Source organism: Rattus norvegicus, chromosome 3 (assembly GCF_021556685.1).
Source record: "Rattus norvegicus strain SHRSP/BbbUtx chromosome 3, alternate assembly SHRSP_T2T, whole genome shotgun sequence".
Lineage (NCBI taxonomy): Eukaryota > Metazoa > Chordata > Mammalia > Rodentia > Muridae > Rattus > Rattus norvegicus.
Genome location: NC_141536.1, coordinates 156414530 through 156434570, shown reverse-complemented (window position 1 = coordinate 156434570; position 20041 = coordinate 156414530). Strand labels below are relative to the sequence as shown.

Genomic DNA, 20041 nt, shown 5'->3' with positions numbered 1-20041 from the left:
ATGGCCATGAGACTTCTGGTATATTTTTATGAAGTGTGATATTTCCAAGGTTAAAGGCTTGGTACTGGGGTTGGGGATTTAGCTCAGTGGTAGAGCGCTTGCCTAGCAAGAGCAAGGTCCTGGGTTTGGTCCCCAGCTCAAAAAAAAAAAAAAAAAAAAAAAAAAAGGCTTGGTACTGGAGTGATTCTTAGGACCATATAGACCTTTTACAGAGAAACCTATATGAGCAGGAAAAGACCCAGGCTCACAGGGAAATATTAGCTAAAAGCTGTTTAATACCAAAGATTCCACAGCTAAACCAACCCCTTCTGAGGTCATAACTATTAAGTGAAGAAAAAGCTCCAGAATCTTCCATCGCACTGTGCCAGGCATACTTAGGAAAAATGTGTGTTCCCAGGAAACCTGTCCACCGCCAGCCTCCACGGCCTCTGTCTTGGTGCACACTCCCAGGCAGGCCTCTTCAGAAACAGGCTATCAACCTTCCCACTTCTGGGTAGACACAGTGAAGCAGCAGATGTCAATCCAGAGGCCAAACGCCTGTGTGAACTAGCATTTCATGGCCTGTTAGAGTGGCTCCCCAGACACCCTGGCCAATTGTGATACAGGCCATTTGATACAGGAAGGGGGAGATGAACACTGAAGTGACAAATCAAACTGTCACAGGCTGCCTGCCAGTCCTTGTCCCAGCTACTGCCCAGAGACCTCTCTCTCCAGTCAGTCTTGGCTGTACTCTGTTTGGCACAGGCTGTTCTTGAGCACTGGTGGGTAGCAAGTGTCTGTGGGGCTTCACGGCCTCTCACAATGAGCTTTGTGTGAAAACTGAAGTAAGAAACAGTGCAGGGGACAGTGAGGCTGCACCTAAAAGCTGCTCTCTTGTGCAACGTGATCCCAGGGATGCGAGTGACACCGAGTTCACGTGTGTGTACGATGAGTCACCTGGGTCCCAGCCCTCATGGCAGGCAACACTACTCCTGAGAACCCCGCAGAGCACTTAAAACTGTACCTCACTACTACAAAAGACTGTGTGTTTCAGAATAGGTGACTGTAGACCAGAGGCAAGCACCCCATGGCCTCTTACCTGGGAATCCAGAGAGTGCAGAAGTCATGTAGACTCCCTAGCTGCCTGTTCCCAGACCCTAGCCTAATGATATAGTTCTGGGGGTTCAAACTTACTGAGCCCCAAATTCACCCTGTACTACTGAATCCCTCTGCATCAAACTGACTTTAAAAAAAGAAAAGAAAAAATTGTCTCCAGTGGCGTAGGAGCCTGGAAAAGGGTAGGCAGATCTAAGCCTCCAGGAGAACACCAACGCTACTCATTCATAAAAAACACTGCCAAGTCAAGTCATGTGATGGTAAGTAACAGAGCCCCTCAGGTAAACTGCAGGGTTACAGCTGCATGCGGGATGTATATGTAACTTCCACTCCCCGCACTGTTTCTACAGGAAAACACAGCCAGAACGCCAAGCAATCTCCAAGCTCCCGAGGTGTGACACATCCATGGAGAACGGTCTGTACTCTCACGCATGGCTGCCATCCCGAGCCTGTGCCAGCTAAGGGAAGTCCATCGCAGCACTGTTCTGTGAAGAGACCCAAGTACAACTGAAGATGCTGTGCAGGGAGTGAGAGCACAGAGCCTCACAAACCAGGCGTCCCAGGTCACTAAGACCCGGACAGCTTTTATGAAAACCTCTCTCAGTTTACACTGATTACACGAGGACATCTGAAAACAGTGTCTCTGAGGGTTACTATGGTCCACTTCTCAGTGTTCACTCAACTGTGGCTACTTCTGCCATCTTCTTCAAGGGCACTGGCAGGTACAAAGCCCCTAAACACAGAGGCAGGTAGCAGCCATGATAGACCAGAATGCCTGCAGCCTGTGTGGCATCATAAGGTATGCTCAGGGAGAAGCTACAGAGCTGGGTCACCAAGCTGGCCACGTCACATGCTTGTTTCCTACTGGGAAACAGCCCTAAGATGCCCCCATGGCTGCAATGGCTAGTGGCCACTATCATGGCTACAGTAGCATAGGCACAGCCCAGCCCTGTACACTGGAAAACGCCACCAGCTTCCATGCCAGCCCTGTGAGCACTCTGTTCTCATCTCTTCCGCCTCTAACCTTCGGCCTGAATTCTAAGAAAGGTGGGCCATGCTTCAAAGCTCTGGCCATCCACAGGCTTGGCCTTGCTGGCTAAGCACATCAGCAGCCTGGGCACAGTGTCTGTCCCCTTCAAACTCAGAAGAATGGAGGGAGACTTGAAGCTCCAGAGTAGCAGAGCTACACAGAACTGGATCTGGGCAGGGATGCTGTGGCCTCCTCCCGGGCCACAGCCTGCTCTGTGCCCTCTGATCACAGCAGGTCTTCTCTGTCTCATGCTGTCATCCACCAGAGGAGTTCTGCTCATCCCACAGAAGACCACAAATGCCTTTGTTCTAAACTCAATCATCTTCACACAGGAGTGAGCCTCTTGTGTTAAATGTGCTGGGGCTCAAGCTCCCCAAACAACTTTCTGCACAGGAACAGCAGGCTGGCAGCGCCAGGCTAGGCAGCCAAACTCTCTGGGCAGACTAGGGCCTGCCTTCTTCTCCATTCAAAGCACCACTCATTGCATAAGCTCCACGGGGAAGGGGTATCCAAAACACCAATCCCCACATGGTCTTCAGGGCTTGACCAGGACAACATTTCAAGAAAAGGGTGAGGGCACCAAATGCAGATAAATGCCTCACTTGTCCAGAATGTTTGCTGGGCACTTTCTGGCATGATCAGAATCTCAGGAAATACCAAACAAATGAAAACGTAGAGGTAACATGGTCAGAATGACCTAACTGCTGAGAACACACGACTCCCTTCTCCCCAGCCACAGAATCATATGCTAAGGAAGCTGCTTCCTGCAGCCCGATGGCCTGACTCAGCCCCTCCACTTCCTCTCAGCTCAGCCTGGCTCCCCACCTCTGCCATCTCTCTCTGGTAGCGCCCTATAACACAAAGCTAGAGTGGCAGGTCGTGTCGGGGGAGCAGCAAGGAGGAACTAAGTCCCACCAAGCATCAACATGGCCTGGCAGGTCCTCTGAGGAGAAGTGTAGATATATGCAAGGTTCTGTGAGAGTCACCAGCTGGTGCTACACAGTTCTCCCTCAGAATGGGTTTCCAGGCTTGGTAGGGTCTAAATTAATATGCATATGAGAGACAAGCACAGAACACGGGAAGAGTGCACTCCCCAGCACCAAACAGACCAGTGACAATGGTCAAGAACAGAACAGAACGGGGCATGGTGGTGCACACACAACTTTTAATCCTAGCACTCGGGGGCAGAGGCAGGAGGAAATCTGAGTTTGAGACCAGCCTCATCTGCATAGCCAGTTGAGAACAGCCAGGGCTACATAAAAAGACCTTGTCCCAAACAAACAAACAAACTAAAAAAGGCAAGCAAGCAAGGGGACAGGTCAAGCACACCAGTCGCTCACTGTTTAGCTCAGGGTGTGAAGTATCCACAGACTGATCAAAGAGGAAGCAGGCTAGCAAAGAGGAGCTGCATGTCAGACATTATGTCAGCGGCTTGGGAACATGAAGCCCAGAGTCCCTGTGCCAATGAGTGGCTGGAAAGTGGACAATGGGCACAGTGCTAACTGACTGCAAAAATACCCCTGCAGCCACAGGACTCCGGAAGCTGAGGCAGGAAGGCCTACAGCACAACATGAGACTGAAGACAGTCTGAGTCATGTTACATACAAAGACCCTGCTTCAAAAAATAAAATAAAATGATGGCTGACCATGGTCTTGGAGAAAAAGGGACAGGAGAGGGCAGGAGGAAGCCAGAATAGGGAGCTGCAGTCTGGACTTAGAGGATGTCAAAGGCTGGGGCAGGTATAGCAGGCCATGTGGGACATGAAGTTACCAGGGGACTGGACCAGTCTGACAGGGTCCAGGGTTGTCTTGGGAGGGAGGCAAGACTGGCCATGAGTCGGGTAAAGTGAAGGAACAGAGATGTATGCTTAAAGTAACACAAGGTCTGGAGCTAAAGCCCGCCAGAGCAACTAAGAGAGCCCCAAACCACATATGAAGGGCAAGTGCACACACCTGCGCCTCCCCAACCTTGAGGTTTCCCTCTCCCGGCCGAGCAGAACCAAGGAACTAGATGTGAGGCAGCTTGTATTGTGCAAACTCATCTCTACTGCTCTCTGACAAGTGCTTGTCTAGTGCCAGCACTTGGCCACAGACAGCTGTGTCACAGCAACCAGGTCCACAGACTTGGGACGATAAAGAGCTCGACCCAAGCTCCCATGTGTATCTATGATACCTACTTGGACATACAGAGGAGAACATAGAAAACCAGATGGGGACAGCATTACCCACGCCACTCATCAGCCATGAAGACACACCAGGCACTGCTTGTTCTACGATGTCATCCACCCATAGGGAAAAGCCTTCTCTCAGGGGTCTTTAAGCCACTCTGAGAATGCATCTTAGAGTGCAACCCAGATTCTCCTCAAATTCACAATCCTCCTGTTTCAGCCTCCTAAATGCTGTGACTACAGCTGTGTGTTATCATGTCCAGCTCAAGAATTATTTTTAAGAAACTACTTGTGCTAGCCAAGGATGTGGCTCAGTGGTGGAGCACTGGCCTGGCATGAAGAAGCCCTAGGCCTCATTCTCACGCTGTACGAACGACTGCACACAGTAGGATGTGCTGTGGCTTACACCTGGGGCTCTGCTGCACATGAGCTTCCTAACCAGACTGAAAAGAAGGGGGGAGGGGCTGAGGATGGAGTCACAGGTAGAGCACTATCACCACCCCAAACATGAACGGCCAATGTTTTCCCAAGGATGGCGTCTGTTTCTTGGTGATCAGGAGTTGGATGACTCTAACTGGAAAAACAGGCAGTAAGCAGTGACCTATCCACAGCTACTTGAGATAATTTTTGTTTTTAAGTTTATTTAACCACAAAAGTCTCACAAGTTGTAATCCTATATATGAAGGGTTAAATGTCTAAAAATCAGGCCTGTGACTCAGCCACTTAAAGTGAGACTGAGCTGCCCACCTTGGACAGCATGAGACTCTGTATCCAAAGTACAGAGGAAGTTGGTCACTGATGAGAATGAATCTGATCCCCAGGCTCCACATGGTGGAAAGAGAAAACCGACTCCTGCAAGCTGCTCTCTGATCTGCAGACAGTCGAAAGAGGACGAGCTGGAGCTCAGGGCTAGCTAGAGTGCTCACCGAGCATGTAGAACACTATAAACATAATACTAAATTAGTAAGATGATTACCACTGATCTTTGTTTATTTTTTTGAGACAGGATTCTCTGTGTAGCCTCAGCTGTCCTGAAACCCACTCTGTTGATCAGGTTGACCCTGAACTCAGAGAGATCCGCTTGTCTCTGTCTCCTAAGTGCTGGGACCAAAGTTGTCTGCCACCTCCACCGCCTGGTTATCACTGACCTAAAGGTACTAGACTTGAAAGTCACTCAAAGAAAACCATCTGGATAGCAAGAACATCTAACAAACAGACCATATGATGTGAGAAAGTAGCCAACATCATTAAAAATATCCCTTACAATCCACAAATGAGTAATGCATTATTCTCGGTGCCTGCTGTAGAGCAGGGGTTGGCCAAACATCTCCAACCTAGTAAGGTAGCCAGTGTCTAAAGAGTCTGTTTATTTACTTCTTCAGACTAGGAACGTATGTATCCCAGGGTGGCCTCAAATTCACTGTATAGTTAGGGCTCCTCCTGCCTCTACCTCCCAGTGCTGCAATCGTAGGCATGTGCCACCATGACTGGTTTATGCAGTGATGGGGATCAAACCCGGGGCCTCATGCATGCTGGGCCAGCTAAATCCTTAGGCCCTATTTCTTTTCTTTTTTTTTTTTTTCCCTTAAAGCTTTATTTATTTCATACATATGAGTACACTGTCGCTGTCTTCAGATATAACAGAAGAGGGCATCAGATCTCATTACAGATGGTTGTGAGCCACCATGTGGTTGCTGGGAATTGAACTCAGGACCTCTGGAAGAGCAGTCAGTGCTCTTAACCACTGAGCCATCTCTCCAGCCCTAGGCCCTGTTTCTTAATGGGCATCTTTATTTTCTGCAGGAGAGACTACTTTATCACAATGAACACCAGTGCTCCTGTCTAGTAATGAATGCTGTTCATCATCTTTAAATGCTAGAACCTCCATCATGTCACCCTGACAGAGGGAACAGATAAAAAGACAAGGGAAATGTGTCTGGAGACACACAGGGAGAGATAGACAGACAGACATGTGAAATCTTCCAACCGGGTTCCTGGCTCCCTGTGGGAGGAAAGCTCCTATCACTGTGACCTGGGACTGTCTGTCATCTGGACTACAGGCTCCTAAGGGTAGGAGCTCCTTGATCCCCACTGCCTGGCACAGAGGCTGGGGCCCAGTGGCAGCTGGGCACCTGACAAATGCTAGCCCGTAGGGGCTTAGTTCTAGGAGAGGAGCAGTGAGAGAGTCCTGGCCCTGGCCCTGAGCTGTGACTGTGTGAGTTGTGGCCATGCCATCTGCCCAGCGTGGGGAGTGCTCCACTGCTGAACTGGCCGTGTCCTTCTGGGACTCAGATTTGTGGGGGAAGTTATGAAGCTCAGGACAAAGAGTCCAACTGTCTCACAGTGTGAAGAATAGTCAAGACCACGGTGCTCTTTTTCTTATGCACACACATCTCTGAGTTACAGGTGTTCCAGAGAAAGCTCGTCCCATAGTTCCCTCAAGGGGACTGCTGTTGCCTTTAACACTCTCCTTGTAAGTCTTCCCAGGCTCTCTGACTTCACCTCTCAACAGAGGACAGACTGAAGAACCATTAAGCACATGCTGAGACACTAGACATGTAGCACCCTTCCTAACCACACCACAGAGCAAGGTATTAAAACTAGCGCCTACCATTTCTCAGTATAAGCAGAATTGGGCAGATTTCTCTTTTCATCATTCCCAAGAGGCCCATTGGATTTAACTGCTAGCCTGGTCATCAAAGATGATTCCTGGAAGTCAAGCATGTACACAGAATGACAGTCCCAGCACTGGGGAGACCGAGGGATAAGGAGGAGCAGTGAGGCCAGTCTGGGTTATACAAGGATACCATAAAACACAACACATGCACACAAAACAAGGCTCTCGGAAACAGCTCAACACAGGACAAAAATATAATCACATTTAGCTGCCTGTGGTGGAAAAATGGTGATGGTGGCTTCCAACTTCCTTTAAAGCATAAAGTACTAAGAATGAGGTGGCAGGAAAGCAGGCCTGCCTAGGGGTAGTCTCACTCTGTACTTTTCGATCAGGAGATCTCCCTTAGGCCTCGTGCCTTCACCCCTATGCTCTGATTTTGTTAGTGACACTAACCACAATCCACACCAAACACCATTTCAATCCAGCATGAACACCAAACTTGCAAACATCCAGCCTGCCATGGTTCAGGGCCCCAAGGATCAGCACCACGCAGCACTCAGGACAGCTTAAGTCCATGGGAGTGAGGCAAGTAACGGATGCAGACATGTCCATCCAAAGAAGCAGACAACTGGCTCCAGGACCAACGCCAAGACAGTTCTCACAGCAGGACCAGGTCCTGTGGCACTTCCCCCCAATTCATCAATTCTTACCAAAACACAGTGCACACAGACAAAGCAAAATACTGCGGGTGGTCAATTTGAGACATGTAGGTAGGAGGTTACAAAGCCAGACAAAGGTCAACTCTATAATCCATGACCCTAATGACCCAGGGAGGCTGTGCAGGTGTAAGCTCAGGCAGTTGCCACACCAGCAGTAGCTGGGAAGGGGGACTGGAATCACTGGGGAGCTGGTGAAGAACACTGAGGCTCTATGACCCAATTGTCTCTGCAAACACTCCCTACTACATACCTGCTCTTAGGATACTGCCTAGAGCACCCCAGGGGTGTGAAGGTACTGCATAGAACTTGAGCTTACACCTAACTCAAGACAGTGGGTACTCTGCTGAACAAGCAGGATGTGGCAGACAGAAGCTGGAGTCTGATGGCAGAACCCAACAGCCCTACTCTAGACAAGAGTCTCCAAAGCAACTTCATTCACCATGACACTTAGTGAATTACGATTCTTAGAGCTTTAACTGGGGCACTGTAAAAACTGAAAGTCTGTGCCCCTCTTATAGCTGAGCAGGATCACGACGCAGTCTATGGAAGCCTAACACAGACACAACGCTTCCTTGCATTCTCCCAGAAATGCCAGGCCCCTTCTAGCTCTTCAAGAGACTAAGGAGTTGAGGGCATCAGATGCAGGCTGTGCTGTCAAGCCTGTTATTCTCAGTCCACATGCTATAGGCTGGAGCCTATGCAACTCCTTAAAGACCCACAAGCAGCCAGGAATGAAGACCCTGACCCCTGTATCTTCCACCCTTGGGAAGTGTCTGCTCAGGGTGGTCGGTGAAGGGCAGCCATGAAGCCTGAGATTAAAGCTTTGACATGCAGAGTCCGGCTAAGAGTAACCGGAAGCAAAGATGAATGGTGTTCATATGTGGAGCAGCTAAGGCAGGCTTCTCAGTCAGCCATCGGAGCCTGTGTGTGTCACACTGCACACTGACCTTGACACCCTAGTCAAGAGCTGCACACTTCAGACAAAGCAGAGTTATTTGCGGGGACAGCAGAGTGTCACTAAGCAAAGGAGTGGGTGTTGAAACAATCTCCAGGCTCCTACCTGGGAGGCTCTTGCCACTACTTCAGAGCACTGAGAAGGCGACTCCTGAAACGGAGCCAAGGGTAGAACAGACAGTGCCCTACATTCAAAATGTGTCTTTCTAGAAACTGAGCCTTAATGGTGAAGGACATACAATGAGCTGTGAACAGAAGACTAAAATTAGCACAGACCACGAACGCTCATCATTTCCTTTATGACCAGCCTACAGCTAACACCAGAACGAAGGGCATCTGCAAAAGCTGGAAGGGAAGCTCAGCTCTGAGCCCTCCTCTGCCCACAAGGGCCCTGGCTCCTGGACATTGAATGGACACTGCCAAGGGGTGGCAATTAGCTAACGTGAAGGTAGCCAATGGCAGCCATTAGAGCCCCGTTTGCCCTGTAAATAAACAGCATGTTCCACACAGTTCTTCAGCGGTTAGAGAACCGCCACCCCCTCACCCTGAAGACAGGAAGTTGTGGAAGATGGCCCACACCCATCTCCAGCTGCATGGCAACAGAAGCTGGAGAATGCCATGCTCCCTCGCCTCCTGAGGCCGGCTACTAAGGCCAGGTGCTTACACCTTTCAAAGGTGACAGCTTCCAACAGTGTCACTGGGAAGTCCACAGTAATGCCACCAAGGGGTGGAGCAAGTCACAAAGGAGGCCAGGCTGAAGAACAGCCCTTCATGAAAAGCACTTGCTTGTCAATCTCTGGCTTCTCACAGCGAATCCCTCTGTACTGTGTACCTGCTTTGGATTCATTGTGATGGGTTTATTTTGGGGTGAGGAGAGATGGTTCAAGCTTACAAAGGATGAAACAAGAAAACAGAATCTGCCATCTGATCTGGGCCAGCATCAATGCTGTCCCTCAAACTGGGCGAGCATTCTAACTAGCAGGGAGAAGAGCAAGGGGGAGGAGCACAGGTGGACAGTTCCTTATGCTGTGAACAGAAAGTAACAACCTGCCCATGGCACAGACACTTCTAAGATTTACCCAAGAGAAGAAACACAGGAAGACTGTGCAGTGCAGGCCTGACCTGGCAGCCAGCCTGCCTTGCACACTGCACTTCCCATGAGGTCAGAACACTCAATTCCGAAGTAGCGCGAGTAGTGTATGGAGTGGTAGCTGGCCTGTGGTCCGGTCTGCACTCTCCACCACCACTTTAATGTACTTCTTCTGCATAGAGACCCTGGTGGCATGAGTACTCACTGTCTAACCTGAGGTAAGGTCCTAAAATCTCAGTCAACAGGGTTCCACTATGTAAGTGGTTGCTCACGCGCACGAACATGGATGCTGCTCCCCTGAAACTATCTCCAGAGTGGCTTATCTCCTCCCTTTACAGACCCACAGGCATTGTTGTCTTGTCAGGGGACACCCTGGTAAAGGTGGCAATCTAGGAAGGCCTAGACATGGCACATGACTGGGACACAGAACCCTCTGAAACCCAGCTTCAAGAGACTGGATTCTCAAGTTCAGGAGAATTGTGAACCTGCTGGTACTCATATGAGGCTAAACCACCTGCTGTAACTAGGGCTGCCACAGGGAAGTGGCCTCATGTGACTGACACAGATAGCTTCCCCCTCAGTGGTATATGGCTCCACCCCACCTGCAAGGTGGCAGGAAGTGGAGTCAGGTACAGGAGAGGAATCCCAGCAGGGTCTCACTCAATCAGAGGGGAACACGGAAGACAGAGAACAATCAAAGTAATCACTACACAAGAAAGTGCCCTCCTCACAGAGACACCCGAGCGATCCAGGCGAGCACTCGAGCACCTGCTGCTCTCCTACAAGACTGCAGGGCAGTGCCCAGACCAACGGCAGCTCCTACTCCTATCTGTAACTCAGGCAGCAGGAAATCCTAGAACCTCTTCTGGTCTATATGTGAGCCTGCACATACATATGTGTACCTATATCCACTCAGACAGAATGCACGCACGCACGCATTTTAAAAGAACACAGTCACCGCTGGCTGTTCTCTCCCCCCAGGCCCTCCTCTAAGTGTAAAGCCAGCCACACACATTTAGCTCAGGGAGGGTCTACTTTGCTCTTATCCTGTTAGGAGTAAAAGACACCCTACTGGGAGAGCAGAGCAGCACACAATCAACACAGGAGGAATACACCCCAACAAAGCTCAGCTTGGGCGGGTGTTAACTGTCATGCACTCAGACAGTGCAGTCTGTTTTATAACTGGGTGAACCTGTGCTCTGAAGTGACTGTATCTGAGACACCCTGAGGTAGCCCACCTCTGAAGAGAGCTCTGTCACGTGGGATAGTCACTGACATGTGCCTTCCTGTAGGCATCTCTGAGGCACATGTCTTTTGAGTGGCCAGTCTGCTCAAAATGAACAGCAGCAAGCTAGTGACTGGAACTCTGGCATTTTTAAGTAAGCCTCCTCCTTAGGAAGAGGTGTGCTGGCAGTGAGATGGCCTGGTAAGTAAAGAGACCTGCTGCCAAAGCTGGGGACCAAGTTCCATCCCAGGACCTACAAGACAGAAGGAGAGAACCAACTTATTCAGACTGTCCTCTGACTTGTCACATGAGGGAACACACAATAAACACAATACTCTTGTGAAAGGAAATGGTGAGACCAAAAGATCCAGTGAAAAAGAAGAATAAGAAAAAAGTACAGGACAATTGCTTCTAGACAGATATGGAAAGAGCTTCTCTCTGACCAACCACTACGTCTTCAGAATGTGACTCTAGAGCCCAGCTTGTCCTCTGCAAGCACTGCCACTCAGACAACAAAGGCCCAGGCTTCTCTCTATGCAGAGAAGTAGCTCTGGGCTGAGAGAAAAGGAGTCAAGGCCATGAGACCATTTGGTACCCAAGGCCCCTGCTCTGGTGACTCAGTAGGCCTTCCTGGACTTGTTGGTGGTGAAAAGAACACATGAACATGCGTATTTTTCCCAAAGAAAACCTAGAGCCATCACTTAGCCAGCAAGCTAATGCTGACTCCTAGTGCACATGGCAGGCTCAGGTCTTAAACTGATTGCTAGCTCCAGTCACAGACTGGACAGGATCCTGGGCACTTGGAAGTGAACTACCACACACAAGGCTGACAGCCCTCACTCACAGAAGTGACCTGTCTGCAATGTGACCTGTGTGTGCCAAAGCCGTAGAAGTGTCAGACTCAGGCTTCAACACTGGCTGTTGAGTAGGAAAGGCAGCCTGTGCTGAGATATGATCCTGTAGTCAGTTTTCAGACATTCAGAATCTATAGACTGTCAGAAAAGGCCTGGGATGTGTCAAGCATGGTGGAATATGACTGAAGTCTCAGGAATTTGGAAACTGAAGCAGGAGGATTGTGAGCTTAGGGCAGCCTGCGCACAGTGGTGAAAACCTGTGTCAAAAAGTAAAGGGACTGAGGAGTGGGGTGGGGGACGTGGGCAGCTCAGTTGGCAGAGTGCTTGCCTAGAGCACTTGTCTACGATTCATACCTACCCCATACACATAAACCCAGCACTGCGACTCACCCTTGTAATAGTGCTGTGGACTTGAAGGTAAAGGTTCAAGGTTATTCTTGATACTTAGCCAGCCCGGGATGCCTATGATCTTGTCTGAAAAGAAAAGCTGCTGAGAAAGGAAAGCTGGGGAGTGGGAGTGTCTCCAGAGTGAATGGCTCTGTCCAGCTCTGGGGACTTAGGTACTTTTCTCTGAGGCCAGCAGATGTATTAGCTCTCATCTTATTCAAATGAAGTTGAGAACAGATGTGGGTTCCTGCTAACATTACAACCTAAGGGCAGCTGCCCCCCACCCCCCTTGAATCCCGCTTTTGTGAACTCTCAAGAGTCAGTTCCTCTGTTTTTACAGGAAAACCACCCAAGCACTGTCTCGAGGAGGGGTGTCTAACTGTGGTAAGATACTCATTTTCCCACGTCACTCACTCCAGGAAGCCCTCTTAGTAAGAACCTTGAATGTCCCTTGAGGGGAAAAAAAAAAATTACCCAACTCTTCAAGCTTCTAGCCACACTAGCAGACCTATCAAGTTTTTAGCCTAAGCACATGACCTGTGCAGACCCTTGCAGTTTATAAGGGTTGCTTCAAGAACAGTATGAACTTTTATTACTGGAGGTGAGCTTAGTCAGTTCAGAACCATTTTACAAAAGGAATGAGAAAAGAGGGGAGTGGGGAAGTGAGGCAGAAAGATGCGAGCCATCTAGCACTAGCTGAGATTGTGATACAAAGCCAGACACTACGAGCACCAAAGAGCAGATTACACTCCCTCCCGACACTGGATGGTCTAGTTAAAGGCTGCACAATGCTTGCCTTTACTAAGTGGACTTTGAGGAATACAAAACTTGGTAAGGTTATTGACTGACAGAGAAGCATGTCTTATTTCCCAAGGTTAAAGAGGTCAAGAGTGGCTACATCAGAGGAGCTCACTAGGCCTGGAGAGAAAGCTATGGTGCCACAAGGCTGTCAACCAAGCCTGTCGCAAAGAGGGAACACTCACACTAAAACTTCTATGAGGTGGGCAGACGCAGCAGGTCTTACAGCACACTCAGCAGTTTCTCAGAAGCCACGTGAAGGCAACACCGAGCTACTTCTTTGGCTCAGGGATCAACTACAGGGCTTCCCACCACAGGAACCCTACTGTTGGGCCCTCCGTGCACAAACTTTCCTGACTCCATCATGAGCTTGGTACAGGGGACCATAGCCGTTAAATCTTTAGACAGCCATGTCCATGCCACACTAGTGAGAATACTTACTTTGGGGGTTGGGGATTTAGCTCAGCAGTAGAGCGCTTGCCTAGCGAGCACAAGGCCCTGGGTTCGGTTCCCAGCTCCAGAAAAAAAAAAAAAAAAAAGAGAATACTTACTTTGTGCCAGGTGGGTGCCACAGTGACCACAGGACATGTGGGCTCTGGAATGGACCAAGATACAGAGAGGCAGTTCTAACAAGCACAGGGCAACACCAGGTAGTGCCCAAGACCCAGGACGGAGTTCCATGAAAGGAGGCACACATTTGAGCTGCAAGGTACAAGCTGGACTGGCATGCTAGCTAAGCGTGTGATTGACAGTGCAGGAAGGAACTTTCCTGGGCACTGCAGGAGAATGAAAACACCACCAGGCTAGATCTTGGGGTTTGTTTTATTTATTGAGAGCCTTGGTTGTTCTGAAACTCCTCTGTTGACCAAGATGGCCTTGAACCAGGATGGCTAGAGATCCACCTGTCTCTGCCTACCAAGTGCTGGGATTAAAAGTGTGCACTAAAACCATGTGTGTCTATTTTAATGTTTACAGAACACCCCATAAGGTCCAGACTCAATGGTGATGGGTGGTGTCAGAGAACATCTTTAATCCCAGTACTCAAGAGGCAGAGATAGGTGGATCTCTGTGAGTTAGTGGCCAGTCTGGTCTACAGAGCTAGTTCCAAGGTAGTCAGGGCTAAACAAAGAAACCTTGTCTCAGGGTAGGGGGTAGGGGAGTAGTCACACAGAAGTGAAAGGCCCATAGCTACTGTTAAAAGCAAAGCTGGCAAGCGCAAGGCCCTGGGTTCAATCCCCAGCTCCGAAAAAAAGAAAAAAAAAAAAAAAAAGCAAAGCTGGGTGGTGGTGGCAGCACACACCTTTAATCCCAACACTTGGGAAATAGAAACAACCAGAGCTACACAGAGAAACCTTGTCTTGGAGGGGGGAAAAGCACATTAGCAATAAACTGAAAGGTTTGGGGGATGGGGGTGGGGAGGGGAAGCCTGACCAAGCAGATTAGGAAGTAACCAGCATGAGCTGGGAAGACGGCTCAGTGGTTAAAGTGCTTGCTATACAAGTGTGAGGACCCCTAGAGCCAACATAAAGCTGGACTCGGAGGCCTATCTATAACGCCGGTACTGCTGTATGAGATGGGAGACAGGAGAATCCCTGGACGCCCATGAGCCAGACATCTTGGCATAGCAGCAGTGATACAGACATCCTGTTATGAACAAGATGAGAGACATGGAAGACCAACATCCAGTGCACAGGTGCACATGCACGCACAGAGGGGCACACCTACAGGTATGCACACAGGTGCACATGCACACACAGAGGGGCACACCTACAGGTATGCACACAGGTGCACATGCACACACAGAGGGGCACACCTACAGGTATGCACACAGGTGCACATGCACACACAGAGGGGCACACCTACAGGTATGCACACAGGTGCATATGCACACACAGAGGGGCACACCTACAGGTATACACACAGGTGCACATGCACGCACAGAGGGGCACACCTACAGGTATGCACAATAAAATAAAGGCATGCGGCTTGGCATCTCTGCAGTATCAACAAATAAGCGCAGGCTTAGTGGGCACTTGGACCACTGAGGTGGATGATACAGTGGCCAAGCAAAGAAAGAAGGGGGAGGGACTCTCAGAGCAAGGCAAAGCCAAGCACTCTTACCTACTCAAAACCCACTCAGGGCACTGCAAGTGCAGAGATCATCCTAGAAGCAATGACTCGGGTAGGATTCCAGGTTTCTGGAACATGCCCAGCCTTGGTGCCAGTATTGGCTGCTGCTGGGCTGAGTTAACATCAACACCAGATGAAGAAGAGGTCTGTGGCAAGCAGCATACACATGCGCTCAGGTAGGCCTCAAAGCGTTTATGAACACAAGCCCAACATGGAAGACACTGCCTAAAGAATTCTTCTGGGGCTGGAGAGATGGCTCAGCGGTTAAGGGCACCCGACTACTCTTCCAGAGGTCCTGAGTTCAATTCCCAGCAACCACATGGTGGCTCACAACCATCTGTAATGAGATCTGATGCCCTCTTCTGGTGTGTCTGAAGTCAGCTACAGTGTACTTATATATAATAAATGAATAAAATCTTTTTAAAAAAAAAAAGAATTCTTCTGAAGAGACTAGAAAAGGGAAAAAGGGGAGGGGGGGTGGCAGGGCAGGGCTCAGGCCAGTGAGAGAGGAAGGCACAGCAGTAGAAGGGACCCTAGACTAGGCCACACAGCAAGATGTGACACAAAACAAACAAACAAAAGCCAGCAAGCAAGCAAGCAAGCAAACAAACAAAAAACCCCAAGGCCAGGGAGGTAGTCCCACACTACAGTGCTTGCCTAGGCCCTGGGTACTATCCCAGTGCCGCCAAGAGAAAGACAGTGAGGAAACTCAATCTCAGTAGATTACCATCCAAAAGGCCTCTACAGGGAACTTCATTTATTTCAATCTCAACACACCAGCAATTAACTCCATTGCTCAATAAATACCGGGCCCTGCGGTTCCTACTAAAATGTAAAGGTAGCAGTCAGGACAGACGCCCAGCAGAGGATCTGGTAGCTGAAAACCAGGAAACCATTTGGTTTTCCCTATTTTCCCACTATCTCAAGTTGATGGTCCAAATGGGTCCCCCTTACTCCCAGAAAGCCCAGCTACTGTAAATATATGCTGGGACAGCAAACAAGGGGTGCAGCTCTTCTTGGCTCTGCTGAAACTCCCTGTTAATTTCCTACCAGCCCAGACAATTTCAAAGGCCTTCACACCTCCTCAAAGTGCCCAGCAGAAGCCTAAATTTAGTTCATGCAAACCAGGGCAAGCAAGAACATTTAAATCTCAAGGGTCACTCAAGATGAGAATGTCCCAATCTCCACATTATATACTCCCACCCCCACCCATCGAAATGAGTCATGGTGTCTTGATGTCTTCTGCACAAAATATAGTTTTCCCTGCTTTGAAGCAGTGGTTTCTAAATACTGTATGTAAGCATATCTTGGAGCATGGCAGTGTCAATTCTCTATACCAGTAAAGGATTTTAGGGCACTGCTGACTTAACAGGACTTTAACCCAATCCCTCACTGGGTTCTACTTCAGAATGAAGGCAGCTATAACCTATATCAGCTACAAGAGCCATCGACAGCAGAACTGTCTTTCCTTCAAGTCAGGAGCTACTGGGGTGGGAGATGCTCATTACCTGAGATCACTCACTGAAAGAGGCACAATCAAAGAACTGAACATTAAGAGAAAGAGCAGAACCTCATGAACAAGCACCCCCTTCCACTACTGAAGGAGGCAGTGTCTCTAGGCACAGCTTCCATCTGGTCAAGCAAGTGCTCTCCCTGGGCTAGTGAAGCCAGTCTCCTTTCCGGCCAGCCCTCTAAATCGCTCCTGTAGTCTTACCACTCCTTTGCAAATGCTAAAGGAGAGAAAGCCATTCTCACAGCCCTCTCCATAGGCAAACAAATCTGACTCATCAGCCACCTGTTAACATAGAGATTAAAAAACTCCGGCTTCCTCCCAGAAGGTGTGCTGCCTGGAGATATTTCTTCTTAAGCTGCCACCTTCCCCAGCACTCAAGCGTCTGCTTCACCTTTTGTTCTTTTGCCCATTTGTTTCAGAGTTTGTAGACAGACCTTGTAGGTCTGACTAGAAAACAAATTAGAATACGGAAATGATTCTGCCGCTTCCTTGCGCAGCTGTCAGCAAAGCCGCGTGCTCTCAGATGACAAGCCCAAACAGGACTTGTGATAATGCTGCCCACTATGACACATTGTCAAGCATTTATTTAAAAAAAAAACTTTTATTTTCCACCAATTGTAAACACATTTCTTTGAACTCAAAAAACAAAAACAACGACAAAGGCTTGGATAAATTAGCCTTTATCTTAGAAAACTAGCTTCAGATTCAGCCAAGGTCATTCAAATGCTGGTTTTAAAAAGTGGCACAACTGAAGCCAGTGTGGTGACACACATCTTTGATCCTAGCACTCTGGAGGCAGTTGGGCAGATTTCTGAGTCTGAGGCCAACCTGGTCTGCAAAAACTCCAAAACAGCCAAGACCTGTTACATAGAGAAACCCTGTCTTGAGCAAAAACTAAAAGACAAAATAAAACAATAACAACAAAAAGGTCACAGTTGTAAGACAAAAGGCTACTTTTAAAATGTAAAACAAGGGAAGTACTTCCATAACTGTCTTAGAAACTATGGTGGCACACTTCTTTAATCCCTGCACTCCAGAAACAGAGGCAAGAGGATCTCCATGAGTTCAAAGCCAGCCTGGGCTACAGAGCACGTTCCAGGACTGCCAGGGCTACACAGAGAGACCATCTCTAGAAAAACAAAAAGAAGAGAGAAAGAGCATAAAATACCCACACTAGGAAAGCCCAAGGTGCAAGCACTTGTGACTAGGCTGACATCCTACTTAACTTGTGGGGCTTAAGTGTGGAGCAGAAATTGGAGAAGAACGAAGAAAACAGATTTCAAAGCCAGCCCTCTCTGCGCCAACAACAATCTTAACACAACTTTAACAAGGCTTAGATGTCAGGGCAGGCCACTCTGACCTAACATCTAAAAAAAAAAAAAAATTCTACCATAACTTATTTATGATGCAAATTTGTTACCAAATCGTCTGTTTCAGCATTAAAGATTCAACTGTCTCCACTTGGGATGGTCTGTTTAACCTACCACCTCCACACTTCAGAGTGGCTTACATGACAGTCTTCATGCGCTGTTGTTACTCTGGGACCCACTTGCATTTAATCTGATATAGAAAATCTGCCCACAGATCTGACTCCTTAGTGGAATCTGTCCAGCCAATTCGAAGGCTAGACAGTACAAACGTTACTATTGATCTATCTACTTACACAGATTACACTAGCTATAAATATATATCAGCCCCCAGAAAGCTGACGCACATCAAGGCCCGAGTAAAAAGAACTCAGTCAAGGAATCTAGAAATCAAGGCCACCCCAAAAAAGGTTTTGTCAGTCAAGAACACCAAACAACAGCCTGAGGCTTTCTACTTTCCTAAGTGAAGCTCAAAATAGATTTCAATTCTCCAGCTGATGGGTCTCACCCGCTGTCTTTTGAACCCATAAGCTGAAAGCAGAATAAACAGCCTGCTCTCTTTACACAAGGAACAGGATCTACTTTGCACATGCTTATTTAAGATGCCTGGCGAGTGTGGTTTTGGTTAATCCTCACAACCCCCGCACTGACATTTAATCAGAAGACTTATTTTCTTTAGAGGACTTAGCTGCTTGTAAAGACATCTTTGCGTTTTCAATTCGCTGTTTCATACATAGAGGAGGGAAAACCCTACTTTCATAATACTTTATTTATGAACCCCCAGAACCTCTCAAGTGGACCGGATCTCAGAAAACAGAAACCATCTCAGCCCACGATCAAAGGATAAACGACAAGGAAAGAGGCCATTTAGAGAGGTTCAGGCAGCTATAGGAATGGGTTCTGTGTGCCCTTCGTGTCCCCTACCCTCCTGGCTTGCCACTCCTTGCTCTATTCAAAGGGCAAGTCTCCTTCCCTAGCAGCCCCGCCGTGATCCCCTCGACAAGGCAGCAGACCCTCCACCGGAACGGGTCTTTCTCTTCTCAACACTTGTCACCAGCTGCAATGATCAGTATTTGAGTGTCTGTATGACTACAAGCCTCTCTGGGAGGTAGGGTAGGTCTACGGTGGCGTTTAACACACACCATCTCCAACGCCTAGCACCGAACAGACTCTCCAGCTCACGTCTAACAAATGAATGGGCAGGAAGGAGTAAGGGGGCTGTCATCCAGGGGCCTCCACGACCGCACACTGAGGTCTGAGGAAGTGAAATGTGCGCGGGCGGGGGGTGTCGGCGAGCCCACCCTCCTCCCCAGGAGACAAAGGAAGAGGACCTGAGGTGGTCCGGTCCAGACAAGGAAGCGGCAGGGGTGTGGACTAGTGGGGACAAAGGGTGGCTGGGCCATGTTGGGGTCGGGTTGGGGGGGCTCGGAGAAGACACGGACCGCGGTGAGATATTGGCGAGTGGGGGTGTCGCAAGGGCCGCGAGCCCCAAGTGGGGTCTAGGGCGGCGAGGACGCGCGACAGGGGTCCCCTAAACCGGGAGGGTCGGGGAGACGGCGCGGCCTAAGGGTCCCCGGCTCCGCACCTGGTAAATAGCCGCCCAGTTCCCAGCCTTATCGATCTGCTCGAATTCCTTCTCCATTTCCATGGCGGGACGGGACGACTGCCCGAGTTCCCTCGGCCGTCCGCCGCGCTAGGCCGCGTCGCTCCGCGTCTCGAGGCCCGTCGCCCGCCACCACCTCAGCCCCAACCTCCCCAGCAGCGGCTTCTGCATGTCAAGCCGGCAGCCGGAAGTACGCACCCCCGCCTCACCGCGAGCTCCGCCCTCTGCACCGGAGGACCAGTCAGAAAGCGAAGAGGCTTGCCGGCACTTCCGCGGGGGCGGGGCGGGGGAGGGGCTTAGTGGAAAAGGCCTGAGCCGGAGGAGGTGACCTGCTGCGCGCGCCGCGTGCGGCTTCCCGGGTTCCCCACTCCGGCCGGCGCGCGCCCGTTGCCCAAGCGACCCCCGGCGGCGCGCCTAGGACGCGTGGGCCAAGGCGGGGCTGGGGGCGTATCTTGATTTCGAGCCCCGAGCCAGCCGTTTGAGTCAGGCGT

At 49.6% G+C, this 20041-nt stretch overlaps 1 protein-coding gene across 3 annotated transcripts in view; it reads right to left on the bottom strand.

Annotated features, from left to right (window-relative positions):
* Ptpn1 (protein tyrosine phosphatase, non-receptor type 1) overlaps positions 1 to 19724 on the bottom strand; it is a 48746-nt gene extending 29022 nt beyond the window's left edge. For 2 of the 3 annotated variants that reach the window (XR_015681457.1, XM_087648707.1), the window contains exon 1: positions 19533 to 19724. Coding sequence is in view for 2 of the 3 variants with exons in the window: in XM_087648707.1 (XP_087504833.1) it covers positions 19533 to 19595 (63 nt within the window). In the remaining variant the exon portion in view is untranslated. The remainder of the gene's footprint in view (positions 1 to 19532) is intronic. The other variant, NM_012637.2, reaches the window with a different exon arrangement.
* Between the last annotated feature and the right edge of the window lie 317 nt (positions 19725 to 20041).